This window comes from Micromesistius poutassou (genome assembly GCF_964030765.1).
Source record: "Micromesistius poutassou genome assembly, chromosome: 3".
Lineage (NCBI taxonomy): Eukaryota > Metazoa > Chordata > Actinopteri > Gadiformes > Gadidae > Micromesistius > Micromesistius poutassou.
In genome coordinates this window covers 12,329,161-12,354,034 of record NC_140273.1, presented here as the reverse complement: position 1 = coordinate 12,354,034, position 24,874 = coordinate 12,329,161, and the positions used below count along the sequence as shown (strand labels likewise).

The 24,874-nt window shown below is 48.9% G+C and overlaps 1 protein-coding gene across 3 annotated transcripts in view; it reads right to left on the bottom strand.

Moving 5' to 3' along the window:
• Positions 1–1,028: 1,028 nt before the first annotated feature.
• Positions 1,029–24,874, bottom strand: part of lef1 (lymphoid enhancer-binding factor 1) — a gene marked incomplete at both ends in the record, with an annotated part of 43,579 nt that continues 19,733 nt past the window's right edge. Inside the window, 7 exons of one of the 3 annotated variants that reach the window (XM_084466257.1) lie at positions 1,029–1,108; positions 11,283–11,331; positions 13,778–13,885; positions 15,079–15,241; positions 16,198–16,317; positions 18,489–18,615; positions 21,446–21,578. In XM_084466257.1, the coding sequence (XP_084322383.1) occupies positions 1,029–1,108; positions 11,283–11,331; positions 13,778–13,885; positions 15,079–15,241; positions 16,198–16,317; positions 18,489–18,615; positions 21,446–21,578 (780 nt within the window). Of the gene's footprint in view, positions 1,109–10,511; positions 10,547–11,282; positions 11,332–13,777; positions 13,886–15,078; positions 15,242–16,197; positions 16,318–18,488; positions 18,616–21,445; positions 21,579–24,874 lie in introns of those variants that run through there. The other 2 variants (XM_084466258.1, XM_084466259.1) reach the window with 2 other exon arrangements.

The following is a 24,874-nucleotide window of genomic DNA, read 5'->3' as shown; positions in this document are numbered from 1 at the left end:
AAGAAAAAATGGCTTTCCTGTGTCCAAAGCTTATTTTTCATATATACCACTATATAAAAAAAATCAAAATATAAAAAACAAACAATCACAGAAAATATACACCAAGAAATTGAAACAAGTTCAAGATACAAAATAAAGCATTCAAAATAAATCAAACTCAGTCTGAAATGATAAGCGAAATCAAGACGTTGATGCTTTTTTTTTGTTTAGAGTTTTTTGTTTTGTTTTAATTTGCACCAACCGCTCATCAAGAGAACAAAATGGCGTCTTTTCTCGGACGTTTTAGTCGACAAGATGGGAGAATCATCCATCTTCCTTTAGTGCAGTCTCAACGAGGTGTTTGGCCGGGCTGAATCCCAGCCATGGTCTCTCATATCCAGTGAGATGAGTACAAAGAGAGAGAGGGTGGTGGGCAGGGTGGGTGGGGGGATGGGGTTGTACTGTATTAGGGGTCCGAACGTCGTCGTCTATACAAAAAGGAAGGAAACCACGGTGACAAATAACTTATACTTAAATAACTTAGGAACAATGTGTCATTAGTGTTTGTGGTGTTGGCGGTGAGTAGGTAGAGGCTTTCACTTGTGCGAGTCAAAATGGCTGCTGTGTTTCAGTGCAGTGTTTCGAGGGGTTGGTGAATAAAGCTGCAAAAAATATGACCAACATCTAATTATTTCTACTCTTCTCTGTGTTTTTTTTTTGGGCACTGTTATTAGTGAAATAGTTTTTTTCGGGTCTGAATTCAGGTGTGGGATTCCTGGTTCTGATTGTCTCGTTCAGTTGCAGTGCATGGTCTTTACAGCAGGTGGCGGCAGTGAGGGAGTCAAACACCATACAGTGTTGTTTTTGGTGATTTCATGTGTTTTTTTCAAAAGTGTGTTTTTGAGGACGTCTGGGGGATGGGGTGGATAGTGGAGTGGGGGGGCGGGGGGGGGGGGGGGGGTGGGCTTGGGTTGAGGAAGGGGATGGGGGTCAGGTTTCCGAGAATTGGAGGCATAGGGTTTTCAGGGGTTTGGGGTCTTCAAGGTGATCTAACAGGCTTCCATCTCGAGCAAGGGACCAGTATCCGCTGTCTTGGCTTTGCATGTGGAGAAAGTGTTCCTCTTTCCTCCTGCGAGACACAGACAGAGACAGAGACAGAGACAGAGACAAGAGAGAAAACCACTCAACATTAGGATCAACACACACCAAAAAATGTTCCACGTTGTTAGCGAAACCAAGGATTAATTAGAGACACGTGTAAAGTCCTCTACAACGGCAGAAATGTGGAGTGACCTCAACCAAAAACCAGACAGATGAACTAATACACTGAATGTCTCCGGCCATGATGATTCGTTTAACCAAAACGGCAAAACATTGTCAGTATCTCAACTAAATGAGTATCATTCAGGGCAGGGTTGAGAAGGAGGAGGAGGAGGAGGAGGAGGAGGAGGAGGAGAAAAAGAAGGAGAGAGTGAGAACAGTACAGTACAGTACTAGAGACGTCAGAGGTCAATGACAGGATGTGGGCTGGCCGGGCTTCTTTTGATCTTGGTTTTTAACATGGGAGGAGGGGGGTCACTGTAACCCTGGCTGGCAACCCTCCCGCACCTCTGCTGTGTCATGTGACTCCCACGTCCTCACCCACCAAGTCCACCCCTCCCTCCCCTCACTCCCTCGCTCAAGGTCTTCACCTTTTGGTTCAAACGCTCCCGTTTGAAATGTTGGCTGGAGTTGTGCGTTGGCAGAGGGAAATCATCATAATTTTTTTATCCATTCCCCTGAATTTGGTTCTACAGTTTGAGACGACTGCTGTTGAAGACAGATTGTTTTCTTACTTTCTTACCAAATTGTCAGACCCCAGCAGTGTTTATATCTTCTCATCTCTTCTCATGATATGGACTGGCGCTGCTAACCAATCAAGACTCAGGTACAGATATCGACCAACCAGAGTGAGCTGTTGGTTCAACACCCAGGATCAAATAGAATACATGATCAAAGGGCGGGCAGGGGGGAGGGGGGGGGGCGGGGTCTAGGGGTGTGAGGTAGCTAGATATACCTTGATATGCGAGGTGTTTCTGAGGAAGGCAGGAAATACGATGAGAGGGCAGAAGAAGCGATTTCAGTAGAAGGCTTCCTTGCAATCAAGTTCAGAGATGAGGCGCGCTTCCCGCTCCCGCTCCGTCACGCACACACATGCACATTCGCTCACACACACACACATACACACACGTGCATCACTCCTTCAGACTGTTTTACCACATGTGGATCAAAGTGGAGAGGACACAGGCCACCGCTTCTGCAAAGAAGGACTGAAGTCTGACAAGAGGAGGAGCACTGATGAGAGAGAGAGCTGGAGAGACGGAGAGACAGAGACAGAGAGACGGAGAGATGGAGAGACAGAGAGAGACGGAGAGACAGAGACAGAGAGACGGAGAAGAGAGAGACAGAGAGACAGAGAGACAGAGAGACGGAGAGAGATAGAGACAGACGGAGAGACGGACAGATGGAGAAGAGAGACAGAGACAGAGAGAGAGTGAGACAGAGAGAGCGTGAGAGACAGAGAGAGAGCGAGAGAGACGGAGAGACAGAGAGACAGGGAAGAGAGACAGACAGAAAGAAGAGAGATACAGAGAGGAGAGACAGAAGAGAGAGAGCCAGAAGAGAGAGAGAGACATAGAGAAGCAGAGTGACAGAGATGGAGACGAACGGTGAAACCCTGTCATTTTTTGATTTACTTCGACCGCCCTCCCTCGTTTCATCCCAGCATCTCAACGCAGCCCCGCACGACCTGCAAACCCCCCATGCTCTCAGCTCGACCTGCTCTCTCCCCCCCCCCCCCCCCCCCCCCTCTTCCTGGAGGGTTCCTGTCCCCGGTGAAATACGTGAAAAGCCCCCAGCCTTCCTCCCAGAGTCTGGGCGGAACAGCAGGGGGCCAGGGGCTCAACGGGACGCATGGTGGGCGTGCACGCAGAGGGTGTGTGTGTGTGTGTGTGTGTGTGTGTGTGTGTGTGTGTGTGTGTGTGTGTGTGTCGGGCAAAGGTTTCACAAGGTCCCTTCGATACACACACACACACACACACACACACACACTAATGTATTCAGGGGCAACTTGACCAACCCCCGCCTTTCTCTTTCCCTCACCACCCCCACCCCACCAGTGCTCTGGAATGCTGGCTGGATGCATTTTATTTATTAATTTTTTCTGCGGCAGGAAATGAAATGCTCCTCTGTTCGTAGAAAACATGGGGGGAGAGGGAGAAAGAGAACGAGAGAGAGAGAGTGAGTGAGAGAGAGAGAGGGGGAGAGGTAGTGAGCGAGAGAGTTCCCCGCCTGGCTTTTGAAGTGTGGGAGGTTAAGTTAACTGGCACGGCCTCACGTCTCAATTGCCGCTTTCACCTCGTGAGCCAGAATCAAAGTGCCCGCAGAGAAAAAAAACAAAAACACACCGGACAGCTGGACCCCGCCCGCTTTCTTACCGGCCAATCCGCCGCCCCCCTCCGCACCCCCCCGTTGCCTCCACCCGCACCCCCCCCCTCCTTCCCCGACCTCCTTCCTTACACAGGGATCTGGGGTTTCTGGTGGAAAACACAGCGGACAGAGGACGGAGCACTCAAAAATAAGCCCGGGCGGACGCCCTTGTCTCCGGCGGAGAGTAAAATGTACACTATAGGAGGGGGGGGGGGGGGGGGGGGGGGGGGGGGTTGTCAAGTAAACTGCCAAAGAGAACCAACAACTAATCACTACGTCGTCAGGCTGTTTGTTACTATGCCAGCAACGCTCATTTCAAAAGCTTCATAAAAACCATCGGTTAAAATAACTAAAGAGAAAATCACCAGAGGCGGACGCCTGACGCTTTTACTTTGAAATTAGTTTCGAGTAAATCAAAAATGCAGGTTATTTTATGATCTGTTGCCTTTTCCTTTGTTTCAACCCGAGATCCAGTAAGAAACTATGAGCAGGACAAGCTACAGCGCAGGTCTGCTGCGCACGTCCGCTTGGCGTCAGGTTTTAACAGGGTGGGAACTGTTACAGAGGGAAAAGTGTCTTCATTCTCGGGTTAAGGCTAGGCAGTAGGGGGGCTTGATGGGGGGGCCCAGAGCTGTAAATCACAGCTGATGGTGGAAAACCCTCACTGAAGGCTCACTTCAGCAGGAGGAAAAGTCGGAGGATCTGGAGACTAAAGCACTCTGACAGACTAGAAGTATCATGAACGCTGTAGTGAATGGAGGCGATGGGAGTTCGGTTTATTTAAACGAGAGATATACGGCGACGTAAATCGTTCTCACATTACCTGAGACACAACATTCAGTATTTAAAAAGTAAATGGAAGTCATTTCACAGGCGGTGAAGGCACTCCGGGTAACACAGAATAAATGTTTTGGTTTTTTTCCACCGTGGTTGACTATCACAAAACGTACACACTCTCGCCACAAGGGCCCCACTCAGAACCAGATGGGCGAAGGGAAGGAGGCCAGGCGAGAATAAATGTCGGGCCCAGCAATCGGAGTGGCGGGGCTGGCTCGGAGTCTGGCTCCGGTGGGCAGGGGGGGGTGCGGTGGAAGCCGGTGGGGGCGTATGCACCGAAACCCCAAACCTCAGGCATGTGTGGGTGAGACACGAGGGGGGGGAGGGGGTCCGGGGGAGGAGTGGGTGGATGGTGGGTGTTTTTTTTTGCCCACATCAGAGGCGGCAAGGCTAAGGGGGAGGTGGGGTGGGGGGGCGGGTGGGGGGAGGAAGGGGCAGCTGAAGTCTGGCCAAGAGCTGTATGCTCCCGCATAGGCAGGCCAGGGAGGGTGGAGCGGGGGGGGGGGGAGGGAGGGAGGGAGGGAGAGCGCGGGGAGAGGGGAGGCATGTTCAAAGAGCCGGCACAATGACTGGTCCCTGGGCTGCGGCCGGGCTTCAAAGGGGCCGCCGCTGCCGCGCCATCACTCACATCCAGCGGGCCGGACGGGGGAGAGAGAGAGAGACAGGAAGAGGAAACGGCAGGGGGAGGAGCCAAAGCAAAAGGGGGCTGGGAGAGGGAGGGGGGAGAGCAAAGAGTGGGGAAGTAATAAGAAAGCAAAGCAAAGGAAAGGGATGGAATAGAAATAACGGAGCAGAGGCGGAATTACAATGAAACGTGCACAAACGGTTTGGATCCAAATATCAATAAACTCCTTCCTTTTGCCTCCCCTATGGGCTTCCTGCGTCCGCCCCGCCGTACCTGGGGGAGGGAGGGTTGCACGGGGTCACAGCCCCTCCCCCTCACACACACACACGTCTGGAAGCAAGGGAGTGGAAGAGTGGAGACACGGGGGCGGAGAGAGAGTGGAGAGTGACAGAAAGGAGAGAGAGATAACAAGAGAGAGGGGCGAGAGACAGAAAAGGAGAGCAGCGTAGGAAAGAGGTAGAGAAGGGAGACAGAGAAAGAGAGCAGAGAGAGAGAGAGAGAGAGAGAGAGCGAGAGAGGAAGTGGAGAAGACATCACACAGAGCAGAGAGACTGGACCCCCATACTGTTACTGCAGCTGACAACACAATAGGGCAGTGAGTCATCCAAAACAAACCCCAGGCCCCCAGCCTAAACAACGGCAGCATAGGTGCTATCTCTGGTGCCTGTGTGTGTGCGCACACACACACACACACACACACACACACACACACACACACACACACACACACACACACACACACACACATTTTGAAATTAAAAGTCACCTAAAAGTCGGTGACTAACTTAGCGTTAGAACTTAAACTCCAACTGACTTCTGCTGTTTGTTGAGTTATTACTATTATTACTATTATTATTATTATTTCCCCAGTTGCCAGATGGCTCCTCCGAGCACAAGCACACCTGGGCTGGACGTGTGTTTGACATTCTAGAACTCTGGGGAGGTCCAATCAGAAGGCACAGAGAGGGGCGTTTCAGTGCACAGAGCGGGCTTTGTGGGGGCATGAGGAGACGGGGTTGGGGCGGAGGGGTGGCTGTGGTGGTTGTGGTGGTACTACTGGTACCAGTTATGAAAACATTTCTCCCTTCCTAGTCCCCCCCCCCCTCTCTCCTCAATAGCAAGACAAGTCAAGACATCCCTCTGATGAACGCACCTACCTCAATCTCAGTAGAGATGGAGCTTTAAATATATACTGTTTATATGGTAGCTTTTAGTTTTTTTAAGGGCATACATGCTTGGCATGGGGAGTCAGGAAAACGCCCGTACCCTTGTCGTTCTGCCATGCTTGATAAAGCAAACTAGACAGGCTGAACATGAAATACAAGAAAAAATATTAAAAGTATCAAATACAATTTCGAACCATCTTCCCTTCCATGAGCCGATCCCACTAAAGGCATGAGTAGTTATTTATTTTCTCCTAACGGATCCGGATTCCATCGTCCAATTATCCACCCCCACCCTCCACCCCCTACCCCCCACACCCAGGTCCCTAACAAGACGGCCGTGGAGGGGGCGGTGGTCTGGGGAGCCACGGTGGCCCAGAGGGGGCAAGGCGGCAAATTGAAACGGCCGGGGAAAATGGAGGCAGATGCGGAACGTTGCCTAATTGCGGCTGGAGATTGTGGTCAGGTTTTATAGGGAGAGAGAGGTAGAGAGAGAGAGAGAGAGAGAGAGAGAGAGAGAGAGAGAGAGAGAGAGAGAGAGAGAGAGAGAGAGGGAGAGAGAGAGAGAGGTAGAGGTAGAGAGAGAGAGATAGAGTGGTAGAGAGAGATAGGTAGAGAGGGCGAGCGGGAGAGAGAGAGAGGAAGAGAGAAAGAAATGAACTGCAGGACGAGTGTGAGAGAGACAGAGAGGCAAAAGTAAGAGACGGGAAGAGAGAGAAAGAGTGAGGCAAAAATTTAGAGCAGGAGAGTGAGTCCGATAAAAAAAGAAAGGGAAAGAGAAAAGGAAAACAAAGAGGGAAGCGGGTGAGAGAGAGAAAGAGAGAGTGGAGCAAAGCCATAAAGAACGACCCGAAAAAAAGAGAGAGAAAATGGAAATGTGGAGCGTGATAGGCAGGAGCGAGATTTGGCAAAACTCAGAGCTCTGTAACATAAAAGGGATTTTCTCTCCCCCACTCTCTCCCTCCCTCCCCTCCTCGCTGACAGCTGATTTCAGCCGGGCCCACATGACGGGGAGGTTGCTGGGGGGAGCCAATGCGACCGGAGCGGCAGACGAAGAAAGGCCATATTGACCGGTGATCTGCGTCACGCCGCAGGATGGCTTCCATCATAATCTCCCCCTGGCCCTCAGGGAGCCTCAGTCTGGAGACATTGACCCCCACTACCTTATTGATGTCCTCTCACGCGCACACACACACACACACACACTCTCACACACACACACACACGCACGCACGCATGCACACACACACACACACACACACGCACACACACACACACACGCACAAACACGCACGCACGCACGCACACACACATACACACACACACGCCTAACCCGTTTCTGCTATATCATCTCAAGAAAAAGCGTGAAAGATATTTTTCATCTCCTTCATTTGTCAAATCTCCAATGAGGGAGGGTTCAGATTGTGCTGACAGAGGGAGAGATCAAATTACACACGACAACAACAGCGAGAGACGAGGCCCTGAAAGTTGGCCAGAGATGAGTCACTCACGGGCACCATCTCATTGTCTGCTCCACAGGATGGTTGTGTGACAGTCCGCTACTCCCGTGACCAGAGGCCTGGCAGCCTGAGAAGGATACCTTTGTGGGGGAGTCCCGCGACCCCACCCCTTGTGAGAGAAATGCGTGGTGACTGTTAAAAGACTACAGAGGCTGCAGGGCGTGTGTGTATGTTGTGTGTGTGTGTGTGTGTGTGTGTCTGAGTCTCGACCAGATAAGCATCTAAAAGGATGTGAAACACAGGGCTTAAGTCAAGACAAAAACAGGCCAGGCATGGCTCAGCAGAGAAAGAGAGAGTGGCTGAGGATATTCACACTAGAAAACAAACAAACAAACACAAAATAGAGAAAAGAAGTGGGAGAATATAGTGAGGGAGAATAGAGGATAGAGGGATGAATGAGACAGAGAAGAGAGAAAAAAGAGGGAGAATAGAGTGAAGAGAGAGAGGGGGGGAGATAAAGAGTAACAGAGTAAAAAGAGGGAGAATGGGGGAGCGAGAATAGAGAATAAAGGGAAGAGAGAGAAGCGATAAAAGAGGGAGAATGGAGCATAGAGAGAGCGAGAGGGAGAGAGAGAGAGAGAGAGAGAGTGAGAAGAGATATAAAAGAGGGAGAATAGAGGAAAGAGAGAAAGAGGGAGTGATAAAGAAGAGAGGAAAAAGAGGGAGATTGTAAAATAGAGAGAACAAGAGAGAGAGAGAGAGAGAGAGAGAGAGAGAGAGAGCGAGTGAGAAGATATATAAAAGAGGGAGAATAGAGAGAGAGGGCGAGATAAAGAAGTGAGGAGGGAGGGAGGGAGAGTAGAGGGGGGGGAGGGGGGCAGCGTTGAGTAATGAAGGATATATATTGGGAGGAAAGGAGGAGTGAAGGAGAGAAAGAGAAGGGATGGGGAGGCAGGGCTGGAAACGCTTATTTCACAATGTCAAAGTAATGACTTGTCCTCTCCTCTGCTGGGCTGCGGTGCTGGTCTGTGGTGGGAGCCAGCTGTGTGGCAGGCCTAGTGTTTGACATGCTAAGGATAACAGTACAAACGAGACCACCGCCTCCTGCTTCAGCTCACACAACAGTAGACGGACACACACACAGACCCAAGGGCAAGGCTCAGGACGCCGTTGACATTAGCTTCTGAAGTCATAACCGATTTATCTGAAACTTACATTTTTGATACATTCACGATGAAGGTACGGCGCCTTTTAAGAAGTAAAAAAAACTATGAGAAACCTTTAATAATGCTATAAAACAAGCCAATATGTAGCAATTTTGACAGTTAAGAAAAAGGAACGGCGGTGTTGAAATTGACTCTTACATCAACATGACACACAGAAATATCCGGTGGACGCGACAGTGAGGCGGTAAAGGTTAGCGTGAGTGGAGTGGGGCAGATGGAAACGAATAGACAAACAAGTTTAATCTGAAGGGGTTCCTGGCGTCGACACCGAGCTAACCCTGGCGCGGCTCTGCCTGGGATCTGCATAAATTGCCGGCTGGGGGGTGTAGTTTCCGTATGCTCTGTATTATGCATATTAGCATGAGGCTGTCACTGAGAATCAGAGCGGGTGTCCATCCCGTCGCGGCTAGGCACCGCTAATTATTGGATCAGAGATAATGTGCTTTTTAACTCTCCCTCTCTCTCTCTCCCTCTCCACGCTTTGAAAGCTGTGGTGAATAGAGAGAGAAAATCTGTCCGACTTTGGGATGAGGGCGAGCGACCAGGTCAGAAATCGATCTAGCGGAAAGGCCCTTTGTCTGTGCCGGGCTGATTTCGTCATGAGACCAGATTTGCCACATCTGCCCAGCTTTCACTTTGAGAAAGAGAGAGAGCGAGAGAGAGAGAGTGAGAGAGAGAGAGAGAGAGAGAGAGAGAGAGAGAGAGAGAGAGAGAGAGAGAGAGAAAAAAGAGACGGAACAACAGGATGCCGAGTCTGGCCCCGTAAAGAGAGAGAGTCACCTAGAGTGTGTTAAGAACCAGTGAGAGAGTCACATAGAAAGAGACAGAGAGAGAGAGAGAGAGAGCGAGATCCAGTGAGAGTCACACAGAGAGGAAGAATCAAAAAGAGAGGTAAGACCCAGTTAGAGTGAGTCACAAACAAAAAGGTAAGACCAAATGAAGAAGGAAGAATGCAAGACAGAAAATGGCAAAGGCCACCCTATTAGACTTCCTATTGGATATCTGCACAGGCAGCTGTCATAAGCTGCTATAGTAAACCAGCTTCAGATCAGCAATAATGGATGTGGGAAGGTGGAGAAATAACATGCCTTTGTTATTTTACTTGCTTTCTAAATTAAAACCCGGTTCAGGACCTGTTCCAGGGCTTATGGTGAACACAGATAAGACCTGCAGGCTGAAACTCAATATATGACTCACATGAATTAATCACCATGAGTAACTGTTTGTAAAGTAACAGGAATATGCCAGCAAGGTCATTAAAGCCTTACACCTTGTTCAGTTACCGGCAAATTCCAGGAACACAAACCATCCCGTATTTCACCCTTTTCTCTCCCGGACATCAGGACAAAAGACTCAAGACACTCACAGCATAACGGCGGATCAAACCGTCCCAATGAATACCAGCATCCACATATGTACACTTACAACACACACACACACACACACACACACACACACACAGGCTCATTGTGCGGGGGCCATTGAGGCAAGCGCCTCACACAAAGCGGCAGGGCCTCTCGAGGCCGCGACATGGCTGACACAATGGTGATGGAGGTGGGGTGGGGGGGGGGGTTGGGGATCGACCCTTCAGGATTAGTCTGTAGGTACACACGCTCAGGCCAGTGCTAAGCACTGCTTTATAGACAGGAGACTTGACATGAAGACCAAACAGGAGGAGGTGGGGAGGGGGCGGGGGAGGGGAGGAGAGGGGAGGGGGGGCGGGATAGAGGCTTGTGTCTTACCATTGGGGGTTTCAGATGTACGCCGTTTTCATTCTCTGGCCTGTACCTGCAGAAAATACGCTGTTTTTAAAAGATTGGCGAGCGACCAGGTCCACCAGGGGCCACCGGTGGACCGACAGTGAGGTCTACATGGCGTTCTCTAGACTTAAGCGTCTGACATTATCATTATAATAATAGAAATGTGTATCTGTATGGGTTATGCTGGAGGTTAGTTAGCTAGCCTGTATCGCATGGTTAGCGATACGGTCAACAGAAAGACGCAGAGTGGGCCAGAGGAAAGTGACAAAGCCAAAGACGAGACAATAATAATGGACAGACTAATCCCAAAGTAGGGGTAATGTGTGAGGAGAGGGGTGAGAAGGGGTGAGGAGCAAAGGGCGGTGGATGGGTGGGTGGAGGGGGGGGGGGGTGTATCCATGAGGTGCAATGATGGAGGGGATTAAGTTATAAGAGGAGCAACAAAGGCCCAGCCAGGGCTGAATGAAGACTATAGCAAGTCACTTTGATGTGTACTTAATTGGTGGACGCACACCTGCTTGCGATTAGGCAAACTTTGCAAAAAGGTTAGAGTTTGTCTTCGAGAAGAAAGAAGCTCATTGGCCAACGTCGTAAAAAGGAAAAAATAAAAAGCAAGGCACGGAAACTGAAAGCTTGCCGTTTCGGGTGTGTCAGCTATCACTGACAGACTCGACATGGGATGGATACAATGCTTTATGAATTGCAACAAAAAAAGGAAGGAACAATCCCCAACAAAAATCAAATAAAGGTGTTTTGGTTTTTACCTGCAGCTGGTTCCTGGATCTTCTCCCTCTTCCGCTTCTTCTTCTTTCCCTAGAAAATATCCAGGTGAACGCTTAAAGTGTGGCTCCAGCACTCACCCCCACTCCACCACGCTCATGTCCTGCTGCTGGTTGCCATGTTCACTCATCCCCCGCTAGCCACGAGCTAGCATCTCCCGGTCCCCAGCTCCTTGGACACCACCACACCCCGATAGAGAGCAGGGGCCACCTGGGCAACCCACACCCGAGTGTAGTTAGCCAGTGGGTGTAGTTAGCTAGTTTGTGTAGTTAGCCAGTGGGTGTCGTTAGCTAGTGAGTTTAGTTACTTAGTGGGTGTAAGAAGCTATTGCTATTATGATATTGTTTACATTGTGGAAAAATCAGCTTTTTCTGTGGCTAATCCTCAGCTTGTGAACCTTAATTAAATAATGAAATAATGAATGGGGGGGGGGGGGGGGGGTATGACAATAGAAGAGAGTGGCAGTTGGTGGTCGGACTTAATCAATAACAAAACAAGTTGTATTTTGTGTGTACTCTACCAACATTATAGATTGTGTTGTGCCTAACCTGGCCTGTACAAGCCTATCCTCACTATATCCTGCAAAAAGCTTTGAAGTCCCGCTAACGGCAAACCATTAATATGAAGTGCAATTAATATTGCCCCAAGGTATTGAGAGCAATCGTGCTTGATGAGTGTGAAGAGCATCACTATTTCTGGTGAGAGTCAGTATGGATTTACGGCTTATGCCAAATCCCCAGAGGGGGGCAGAGGAGGGGATATGGGAGGGGGGGGAGGGGGTGACTATAGGTATAGATAGCAGTGTCAAGTCGTCCTAGTCAAATATGAGCACCACTTTGCTTCCCTGCTACAAAGTCTGCTAATCCACTTATTCATGAGCTAATCTGCCTTCTACTGCTGTGGCAGACAGAGGGAATGGGAAAGAGAGGGAAAGGCAAAGGGAGGGAGAGAGGAGAGAGAGGAAGCCGGGATATGATGAGGAATACAGAGCAGTGGTGTTATGAATGCTATTCACCCTCTGGGTGAGTTTGTACCTATTCTAAGTAGAATATATTGTCTGAAGGATATAGGAGAAGAGGAACATATAGATCTCTCCATTAGTCACTGACCAACTGCTCGGATAGGTTTTTTTAATTTACATTCCAACAATTGTTTATTTTTTATCTTAATTATCTTAATTAAAAAATCTTCATCTCAATTACCATTTCTGATTGGTCTAGACTGGTGTCAAAGGAAGTCACTCTCAGTTATTTTCATCATTATTACGTCACGCTGTACCAATTTCAGCCAATCAGAAGGCGCTGGCACCCAACGCTTGTGCTTATGATTCATTTACTCATTTAAACATGCGCCAAGAAGGTATGTCCTCGGGGCCGGAGCAGCTTTAACATTTATCTTGCACTCCATATTAAGGAAACCTTTCGCTATTAAAACTAAATGTATTAGGATACGAGATACGACTAAATATTTAGTTTAGGTTAGCATGCTACCCGGCTATGGTTAGCATGGTTGCTGCTAAGAGGTGAGCTGCTAAAGGGTGTTCCTAGCGGTGTTGCTAGCGGTGTTGCAGTGTGCTGGCCCCCTGCTGGGTGAGGTGTATGGGCCCCGGAGCGATGGGGGACCACAAGGAGAGGAGATGCTGCTGGTGTCCGAGGGGAGGCAGATAAACACGGCAAAGCACTTTTGGTGGTGGAGTGCGTGTGAGTGCTGGAGCCACACTTTTAATTAAACGGCAGGCACTCTCACAATATCTTACACACACACACACGCATACACACACACACACACACACACACACACACACACACACACACACACACACAAACACACACGTACACAAACACACACATACCAGACTCTTGCAATTTCCTATGCGTGGCTAAACTAAGCTACACATGGAATACTTGTTATTAAAATCAAAACCATAATCTTATCTACCATTTTTGTCATATCAAAGGGGCTTTTGCAGTGTGAGAGGTGGATATTGTTGTAGGTGGCTGTATGTTATGCTACTGATGTCGTAATTTACCTAAAAACACCCGCGGCCAATGTAACAGTTGGTCGGCATTTTGCATATCTAAAGGACCACGCTGGTGTGGAACATCAAAGGCGAGCCTGGCCATTTGCAGCCTCTCTCCTCTCGCTGTCATAATGATAATGTGCATGATACTGCAATACACACACAAAAATATATGTGGCGATGAATCACACCGCTGTGAATCGCAAACGAGGGAGCGAGACAAAAGTGCTAAAAACAGACATGCATGAGCATGTAGCCGAGTGGAGTCTACACATGGTGCATCACTGTCGTGTGCAGTCTCAGGCACGAGACACACTGCACTGACACCAAGAGACAAAAGTGTGAGGACAAAGAGTGGAAGCCTATGAAAACATGCACACACAAACACACACACACACACACAAACACATTCAGGTACACACACCTCTCCCGCTGGCAGGCTGTTCTGTTGATACTTACATAATTGTCTCTGGCAGACCAGCCGGGGTAGAGCTGCATGTGAAGCTGCCGTTCCTTCCGGGCCAGCTCGTAATACTTAGCTTGCTCCTCCCGAGATAACGCATGCCACTGGTCAGGACAATGGGAGATTAGGACCCGAAGGGGCAGGGAGAGGGGATAGGGGGGAGAGAGAGGGACGGCATCAAAACGTCAATTCACATGCCATGCTTGCTCCAGAGAGACTGCTGTTAACTGTCGAGTCATCTTTCATCTGACGCAACTTTGTGTTTTCTTTTTGGTAAATGTCATTAACAATAAAGTGAAGGGTTAGAACATCTTGCTCCAGGAGGACTACAGGTAGACTTGTCGTCATTGGGCATTGCGGTACAAACCCAGAACCTTTGGGCTGCACACCACCCTAACCACCAGACTATGCATCCATCCTCCTCCTTAATTTCAATTAAAGTTACCCCAACAAAACACATATTTCCGCTTTCAAACCATTTAAACATGGTAGTGAAATAACAAGTACTGAGAGAAAGACCAAAAAAACTGCACCAGCGAACGACGTACAGTACACGAGCGAAAAAGAGAAGAAAAAAACAACGAGAAACCCCAAAAAAAAGCGAGGGGGTGATTTCATATCAAAACACTGGTTCCAATTTAGCAGCGCTCTTTATCCCTGCTACGGCAGTGAGCAATTACCCTGCGCAGCGTGCCCACAGACCCTGCTTTGCTGTGGCTGGCTGCCTCCACCGCTAGGCCTATTCGTTAGGGCTTTCTAACATGGCTCTGTGGTTCCACTCACTTCCCGCAATCCTCAAAAGGAAAGAATTTTGTCGTTTTCCAACCGTGCCATCACCCGGGCATATTTTATTAGAAGCAATTTGATCTAATGCCAGATTGTTACGCACACTCCGTATCGCCGCGCTGGGCGGAAAGGGGGGACGGGGGGACGGGGCAGGGGGGGACAGGGGGACGGGACAGAGCTTGTGTGATCATTATGACTAATTACAGATGGTTCCGTTTTTTTTTTTTAAATGTGAATAAAATGGGGGGATTTCGGTTTTGTTTTTTAAGAACTAATTGGGTCGTGGGGGGGGCTCGACTTTAAAAAAACATGAATCTCCCCCTGGTTACCACACAAACGGGGGGGGTGGGGGGGAGAGAGATTGGTAAAAATGTCACCTCTCCATTTTCGTGTTTCCATGCTAAAGCACAACGAAACAACCCACGCGCGCCTGTGAAGCGATTCACAACCACTGGTTGAGGGGGACGATGACGGCAGCGGTGAAGGTGGTGGCGGTGGCGGTTGAACCTACCCTCCTGCCCAGGATCTGGTTGATGGCGGCGCTCTCCTTCAGAGTGCACTCGGCCACCACGTTGGCACGCATCTCCTTCATGTAGAGCATGAAGGCGTTGAGGGGCTTCTTGATGTGGGGCCTCTTGGGCTCCTGCTCCTTCCGCTGCTCGTGCTGGGGTTTCCTGTCAAAACAATAGCAGCACGAGAACACCGGGACGGAGGTAAAGAACAAAACCTGGTAGAAAAGGGAAGGGGGAGGGCGGGGGGGGGAAGGGGGAGGGGGGGGGCGATGGGGGGAATGGATGGAGAGGGGCGGAGGGCTGGATGTCTTCAGCCAGTGGGGACGGTGCGTGAGAAGCGGGTGGCCGCGGCTCGGCGTTTTAATCAACTGCAGTTGTTCGGTCACAGCCTTTCAAGCTTGGAGATTACCTCACCATTACAGGCCCAACTGAGAGCCCTTCTCCCTCTGCCACGCATTGGCAAACGCTTAAAACCAAATGTTAAAGTTTGCATACACACACACACACACACACAGACACACAAACATGCACGGTTTCCCCCCCCCCGCTCGCTCGTGACTTATTTTGCGATCGGTATTTGGATATAAAGCACGGCTGGGACGGAGCGTGCCCATGAATAATGGAAATATGGGCGCTAATGGCTTCAAGGAGCCCAGCATGCTGCCCCCGCTACAAAGATGGAGGAGATGAGGTGACCTCCGTCCAGCGGCAATCATCCAGGACCTCTCATCTTCTCCTACCGCCATGGCAACGCAGACCCAGAGGCCAAGCAAAGCCTGGCTCCCTTATCGCCCTTATCAGTGGGACACGCTCTCTCTCCCTCTACCCGCCTCCGCTCTCTCTCTCTCTCTCTCTCTCTCTGGCTGCTTATCGGACCACATCACAGAGATCAGAACCAGGGCTCTGACCCAGGGTCTGGTGCTGGCAAAAGGCCCAGGCTGCGGATGACCTAACTTCACCGCTTTACAAAACCAAGTCTACGATAATGGGGTTTGAAGTTACTGCTGAGCAGGTGGACGTGTGTGTGTGTGTGTGTGTGTGTGTGTGTGTGTGTGTGTGTGTGTGTGTGTGTGTGTGTGGGGGGCAGAGAGGAATGTGTTGTGGTGTTCGGTACTCACATGTGCATGAGGTCGGTGTCATGCTGGGGCTCGTGTTTAACCTGTGGGTTGACGATGGCAGGGTGGGGGATCCCTGTGGCGTGGGGTCCTGGGGGGCCGGGGACCATGTGATGAGAGAACCTGCAGCGCACAACGCATGACATTTACATTACAGTAATTACAGTAAATAAAGAAATACATTTCATTACTTGCTGGCTGACTGTCTGAGTTAGTTATCTAGTTGGTTATCTAGTTAGTCCTTGACTCCTTGACTCCAGGATGAAAAGGTTTTGGGTAAAATCCCCAATGTTCCCTAGCTACCTGCTCATTAATGACATGCATATAAACAAATATAATACCACTTTTCTTTGGATACAAGTGTCTGCTGAAACAGTGAGTGACTAGTTATAGTTATAGTTATTTATTACACGGCTATTCTCAATGCTGTGGAATGCTCCGTTCACTTGCATGGGCCTTCCCGACTTCCGGTGAATTATGGTATTATTTTTCAATAATGACCGTTGCTAAGCATATAATGACCGCTGTCAAGGAAAGTGGATTTTTTCATGTCTGTCGTATCACTCCGCAAGTAGTCCGATAACTTATCAACCCCAGCGTACTCAGTTGCTAAGCGACGTCATCATCTTTGGTGGACTATTTCTCTGCTGATCAACACTACGAATGCTGGTAACAAATAAAAAAGTAAAAAGTAAAAAGACACACGTGTGAAGTTATTTTTTTGTTTTGGCAAGTAGCCGTGTAATAAGCGGGATAATGTATAGAACGTCGCTGGTCATTATCGGGAAATAAGCCCAGACAGGGCGAACCAGTGTCTTGCTTCGCCCTGAAGGGGCGACATTCTATACATTATCCCTTACATACATCCCTATCAGGATTTTTCTAACAAAAACAAAGTGACAATTCTAACATATCATCCAACTGCTTCTGGATGGTTTGATGCAAATACTTTGGTAACACTTTACAATAACCATAGTTTATAAATGGTAAATAGACCATTTATAAATGGTTAATAGACCATTTATAAATGGTTAACAGCTTATAGACCAATTATAATGGTAAATAGACCATTTATAAATGGTTAAATAGACCATTTATAATAGGTAAACAGATAGTTTACTAAGTTTACTAATGTTTAATCATCATTTATAAACAGCAAGACCAATCATAAATGGTAAATAGACCATTTATTAATATTTAACTATCATTATAAATGGTCTATTAACCATTTATAAATGGTCTATTTACCATTTATAAACTATGGTTATTGTAAAGTGTTACCAATACTTTAATTCTATCAATTCAATCAAACAATTTTATCTCAATTTGAAAGAAAGTTATTGTCCAGCCATAAAACAGGGTCGTATTGTAGAGAAGGGTAACTGTGGAGTCATTGTGGCTTTGGGATGAGTGTATGAACGTACTCTAGGTTCCACACAACAGTTGACGATGGAATCTACATCATTTGTAAAGCAAATTTCCTCAGAAATTCCCTGAAACGGGGGCATGTTTTTTATTGAAGGCCAGCATATGTGCTCCGATTTCCTTTTGATTGTACACACACACACACACACACACACACACATACACACACACACACACACACACACACATCTGCCTTTACTCTGGTAGCCTTTACTCCTGAAGCCCTGTCTATACTGTCTACATGCTGAAAAAAAGAGGAAAAGAGAAAGAGAGGGAGGGAGAGAGAGAGAGAGCCATGCTAACAAAGGGGAAAATGTTCATATATATATATATATATATACATATATATATATATAAATATATATATATATATATATATGTATATATATATATATATACTTTTTTGTATTTTATTGTAGGACTTACAAGCGCACGCTAATAAGTATTTTACAAGCATGCAGTTCGGTCGGCTGTGAAGTACTTCCAGAAAGCCTTTGAAAGCATTAAGCGGCCATATGGTTATGCAGAGGCACACTTTAAGGATGATGTGTTTGACATTCACCCTTTTTTTCTCCTTTCCCTCTCTTTCTCTCATCTGATCGCCACCTCTCTCTACCTCTCTCCCTTTCCGTCCATCTCCCTTTCTATCTCTTTATCGTTCTCTTTCCCTTCCTCTCATTTCTCTCTCTGACTTACACTCCCTCTCTGTCTCTGTCTCTCCTCCTCTCTCTGAACTTCATTGAACACACACTGTGCTGGTTAAGTGTTCAGAGGCAGTGAGTGTGTGACTGCTCGGGAGCAACAGAAGCTGAGTCTCCATAGACATGAGCGTCCATAAGGTATGGGTCTGCTCCCGGGATGGGACTCACCAGCCCAGCGGTGGGGTGATCTGGCCCACTCCCCCCGGGGACAGAGAGTAGAAGTTGGGCATGTCGCCTCCATGGTGATGTCTCGACATGCCTGCGGAGGAGAAAATAAAATAGAATAAACACAAAACTAGCGATACTAGCGATACAAGTGTTCATTGGCATCTTTTTAGATTCTAATGATCAGCAAGCAACACGGAATGGACCCAGGAATGTATTCAAAACACAAGTCAATTTAAATATATGATAGGCATTTGAAAGTCCCTTGGGTGTGTTTTTTCCCTCTCCAAACCAATCATTGGTTGATTAAGATTTGAATACCCTGGCCCCGGCTGTCCCTGAGGAAATGGGATTGAATGTGAGTAAAAGGCTGCATCTTCAGGGCTTAAACTAAACTATTCCTACTGGACCCCATGGTTGAGAAACCCAAATATCTTACTGGGATGCGGACGGCTTTTCATGCAAATTCTCCACAAGGGATAGAGCAGAGCAATTTTATTAATATCAATACAAACCATGTTACACATATGCAGATAAGTTGTTTTTGCATTGTAGTAACAACAGCAGTATTGACCTACTTGACTAGAATGTAGTACGGCATACTGTGAATGTAGTACAGTGTAGTACACACACGTGCGCGCACGCACACACACACACACACAAGCACACACACACACACACACACACACACACACACACACACAAGGGTGCCAATCGCATCTAGATTAGCACCATCTCGCTAATCCTCTGCTGAAACCGGGCTCCTCTGCTCTACTCCCCCTACATCTCCTCCATCTTTCTTCTCCCCCCCTTTCTCCCTCCATCTCTCTCCATGCTGTGGTCTAAAGCGGCCCTCCATCCACCCCTTTATCCATGGACCCATCCTGGGAAGGGATGGGTGGGTGGGTGGGTGGGTGGGTGGGTGCGAGGGGGGCTTATATCTCTAAAGCCAATGTTGCGGAGCTGGATTCCCAGTGTGCACGCCACTACCCCCTGCCTGCTAATCCCAACACCCACCTCCCTTCTCCTTACCCCTCCCTGGAGGCAGGGCTAAGGAGGAGGTGGTGGTGGTGACGTGGGTGGTGAAGAGGGGGGTCTGTTTACAATGGAGGGGATGGAGGTGGGGCTGGGACTGGTGGTGGCTGAAGTGTTCACCTTGCCCCTGAAGGTGCTTGATGATTAATACCCACTCCCCTTTCTCGAGGTCCCAAAGACACCGCCTCTCCCTCCTCCTCTGCCCACCCGCTCCCCCACAACCACAACCAGTATCGTCAATGTAATGGTGTCAGTGTTAAATAAAGCTACATTTTAAAAAAAAAACGGAAAAACGAAGGAGATGATATACACCATGGTAGCCCATCCCTTCCCCCAGATATTATACATGCAAGGTTGAAATGCAAATGCTTCCAGGGTCCCCACGCGCGACCTTCTGCCCCCCCGTTGCGGGCCTTGCACACATAAAAGCTCATAATGAGAAAATCCATGATTGTTATTCCAAATTAATGAGAAGATCAAAGTCCTGATCCCACTAAGGAGCACAGTGCAGTGGTTGGCTAATAGGTGGGAGGGGGAGGGGTGGAGAGGAAGAGCGAGGAGAGATTTGCTGTTGTAGGTGTTTTTCATTTGCACTTTGATTCTAAAAGTAGATATATTCCGCTCCTATGAATGGTGAGTCCGAGGAGCACACATGGAAAACACGTCCATCATCTGACCGACTGTCACCAACGGATACGATGGGATCCTTGAGAAGATTGATTTGGTTATTACATTTGAAAGATCTTAGTCTCTCTTAGTTTATTTATAAACCTGTGTGTGTGTGTGTGTGTGTGTGTGTGTGTGTGCATGCCTGGATGGGTGCCAACTCTTAGTTTGGTAATTTACTTCATTGTCTCCGGCTTTCATTAGCCAAGGTATCCAAGTCAACATGACACGTTGTAGCGTTCCTGACACATATAGGACGATGCGGCTTCTTCACACGTCTCACGTGTCTTGATCTAACTCCCACGTGTATTCCCATCCCGGGGGTCCTACATTGTTATTTACGGCTCAACCCCTGCTTCCTCCTCATCTTCCTCTTCTTCCTCCTCAAAAGGCGACTCAAAGGGAGGAAGATGACAGGGGATGAGAGAGGGAGGTGGTGATGAGTGTGGTATGGAGGCTGTACACTTGTTTTCTATATCTTTGTGAGTAGGCTGCCAAGATCTCCAGCTGTGCGGGGCGCTCACAGAAGTGCTCCTCACAACCTGCCAGAAGGTTCCTCTGATGGAGCTTATTCACCGTCTAAGCTGCACTTGTCTTCTTATACGATTGCTTGTGCTTTTTGTTTGCTTATGCTTTGCTTGTCAGTGTGTCTGTGGTCTATGTTATCTCAGTACTGTAACTGTACTTGTCGGCTATCTCGGCCAGGACTCCCTGGAAAACTAAATATTATGGAGGAGGAGGAGGAGGAGGAAGAGGAGGAGGAGCAGGAGGAGGAGCAGGAGGAGGAAGAGGAGGAGCGGGAGGAAGAGGAGGAAGAGGAGGAGGAGGAGGAGGAGGAGGAGGAGGAACGAAAGGATCCATTAGCTGTCCCATAGACAACGGTTCTATGTTGTTTGCTCTGTAGCCTAGAGCTACATCACGGGATAAGTAGTGTTAGCATGGCAATGGTGTCTGGCCACACGATATATACGCTGTGTCCGTTGACTCGGGCCAACAATTGGTGGTTGTTTTGTGGTCCGCCCGAATCTAAATGACAGGATGACTGAGGACCTAGGATTGTAGGGCACGGGGTCACCGAGGAAAAGGGCCGCTTTTATTTTGAAATGAATGCAAAGCACTGCAACCAGTCATTATGCAGACTCAGTGGTTAGCCGTCGCTGCTGATCCCGTCGTTGACCCCTTCTCTTTAAAGACAAGGAACAACCAAGTGGGAGCTTTTACTTTGAAAGAGGATGGACGGAGGCCGGACGGGGAGCTACCTTGTTTGTTGTTGACATCCTGGGGGTGGTGTCCGGAGTGGGGCCCGGGGGCAAAGTGCTCGTCGCTGTACGTGATCAGCGGGGTGAGGGGATGCACGGCGTGGGACGGCTGGACCACTGGAACCTTGTTGGACTGCAGAGAGAGAGAGACAAAGAGAGACAAAGACTTCATTAGTGAATGCACGGTTAATATGGATTACTTCCTGTGTGCGCAGCTTGTGAACCAGAAGGAGAGACTTGGCTCCTCCCCTTTCACAGGGTAAGGATATAAGGGAGGGCAACACAAGGCTGGTGGTCCATCGGTGTGACCTTATAGAGATGTATAGTGATGTATGGATGAGATTAACCGCATGGTGCAACACAAAATGAATACACTTTGGGGCGTTATTAAACTAAAGTGAATTCAGTGAAATCCCCACACGCCAACACCTGGAAACTTTGTTTAGACTAGGTCAGCAGGATCGATCCCCCTGCTCCCTGAAGCCAGCAGCCAACGAAATCAAAAGAAATGCTGAAGCATTGAAGACAGCAGAGAGAAGGACAGAGAAAAGGACAGACAGAGGGAGAGAGAGAAAGAGAGAGAGAGAGAGAAAGAGAGAGACTAACAGCAAATGCGTTTTTTTTAAACAGAGCAAAAGAGAGAGGGGAGAATGAGAGAGAGCGAGAAAAAGTAGGCGAAGAAAAGGAAAGAGTGAGCAAGATAAAAAAAGAGGCAAAGAGATAGAGAAAGGGAGAAAGAAAAGGACAGAGGAAAAGAGAGGGGAAGAGAGAAAAGGGAAAGACCGAAAAAGGGAGAAAGAGAGAAAAAGCATGAGCAAGAGAAAAAAAAAGCTAAACACGGGGAAAGAGAGAGAGAGAGAGAGAGAGAGAGAGAAAGAGAGAGAGAGAGACACACGCGCGCACACACACACAGCCTTGCAGAGCCGGCGAGAGCAGGCAGGAAAAGATAGAGCAAGTGCATGAGAGAGAGACCCACAGGGTAGTTAGAGCAGAGGTCTTAGGAGGAAGATCAAAGGCAGTCATTAGCCACTGAATACGAGGAGTTCATTACAGACTCAGAAGGACGGGAGGGGGTGAGGGGGTGAGGGAGCGAGGGACAGAGGGGAGGAGGGTGATTAGGGAGAGATGGCGAGGGAGGGAGAGGGGAAGAGAGATGGTGGGAGAGCGAAGGGGGGGGGGGGGGAGAGACGGCACGACAGAGAGAGGAGGGAGGGAGGGAGGGAGTGAGGGTGGGGGGGGGGAAGATTATGGCGAAAGAGAGGGAGAAAGAGGCAGAGAGAGGGTGAAACAGTCAAAGGGAGAGAGAGGGGGGGAGAGGGAGACAGCGAGACCGAGAGGGGAGGGGAGGAAAGAGAGGGAGCGAGAGAGGGAGGGCGACAGCGAGACAGAGACATCTGCAGTGCCACCAATTGCAGAGGGATAATCACGTCAACAACAGTGGCCTGGCTTACCCCCACCCCCACCACCCCCCCCCCCCTCCCTCCACCCGTCCCATCTCGCAACCCACATCCCCAAGCCCTTGGGCCAACCCCGACAGACCTGCTCCATGACAACCGAAATAGACCCTGACAGACCCGAGAAAACCCCCCCACCCCTCTGAGAACCACCACCACTACCACCCCCCACCACCCCCCACTCACCCCCATCCCGCCCTCCCCCCCATCCCTCCCCACCCCAACCAGCGCCTACATTCTTCAGCGGGCCCTGAACACATGGTACTGCTTAGCCATGCTAAATCTACTATTCACAAGCTGAGCCCGCGTCTCAGCTGGAGTCAAAACATCACCTCCAAAAGGATATATGGCTAATCTGAAACACATTCATCTACTGTTGGGCCGCACCACATCTAAAAACTTGTTTTGAAGGAGAGGGGAAAAGGGGCGGGGAGGGGGGAGGGAGGGAGGGAGGGCTGGGGGGGTGGGGGGAGTTGTGCAAAGGCTTTGCATAAAAGACTTGAAATGACACCAAATTGCCATAAAATACTGTACAAATGGAACTATATTGTCTTGCGGTCTGCAGTCATAGTAGTCCTCCTTGGTTCTACGTACTGGGGGGACTGACGTTGTGCAGTCACCGGCGGGGGGAGTGAGTGGTTCTGTTTAAGCCGCCCTGTCGGGCCGCTGGGATCTGGTGAAGCGGTCCTGCGGGGCTAATTGGTGGCTCATAGCTTAGCATCGAAGCACCCCCCCCCCCAACTCCAATATGAGGTAGGCTGGAATGTGTGTGTGTGTGTGTGTGTGTATGTGTGTGTGTGTGTGTGTGCGTTTCCCGCAGCACCTGGCACAGACTGGCACCGCCGTCAACTTAAAAGAACAAGGCTGGTGTTTGACTTATTTTGTTCCGTCGATGTCTGCAGTGAGACTAACCTAAAGTGACAATGGTTTTTCTCACACAATGGTGTTGCTCACACTCATGTTCCCTTATTATTTGGTGCAGGAGGATATCATTGTTGGATTGCAAAAGGAAAACCACACCTCAGGGACTCATGCTTTTACTTTGGTCAACACAATTCACGATTCAACAAAGCTACAAAGACTTGCGAATCGTTAGCAAGAAGAAATGGATGGAAAGGTCTTCCTCATACTGACAGTTACACAACAAGGCATTTGGAGTACAATGTGATGCATTTCCTAATAATAATGCGTTGTTCTAGCTTGTAGTTTATAGCTGTCGACAAGAACATCGTATTGAACCCAATGCAACTCTTGGGCTGAATTCAGACATTAAAAGGCCTTAAGCCCTTAAGTCCAGTCTTCTCAGGTGACACACGGCACAGGTAACCCTACCTTAAAGACCTATTGACCTCACCTTGATCTACATATTAGGCAGCTTAAACGCCAGCCCAGGTGAGCTGCAGGTTGTTGACCGGGATCAGACAAGGGGTCAACGGGGTGAAGGGGGTGATCTAGTGTGTCGGGGTATTAACTCCTCGTGTCAGGGTTTTACTCACCCCTTATGATGCCCTCACACAGTCAGGACCTGCCTACAGGACTGGAGGCTAAACAGCAGCACCGCGTGCCTCTATGCGTTTACCGCTTTGTTAGCCTGTGGGATGAGATAAGAACCTTGAAGGGGGTCATTTAGACCCCCTTCCCCCGTGTCGCCTTTCCTCTGTGGCTAATCGCAGGAGCTAAAGGGAACAGTGTGCACCTCCGTGAGGCTCCTGGACAGAGCCAGATCAGCCATATTGGCATCCACATTGGAGGTCCCTCTTCATTGTGGAGGAGAAATAATAGGCTTAGGATATATCTATTCATATTTCACAGAGAGAGGGGGAGAGACAGACAGACGGACAGACAGACAGAGAGAGAGAGGAACTGATGAAGAGAGAGAGAGAGAGAGAGAGAGAGGGACTGACGGAGAGAGAGAGAGAGAGAGAGAGAGAGAGAGAGAGAGAGAGAGAGAGAGAGAGAGAGAGAGCAAGAAAGA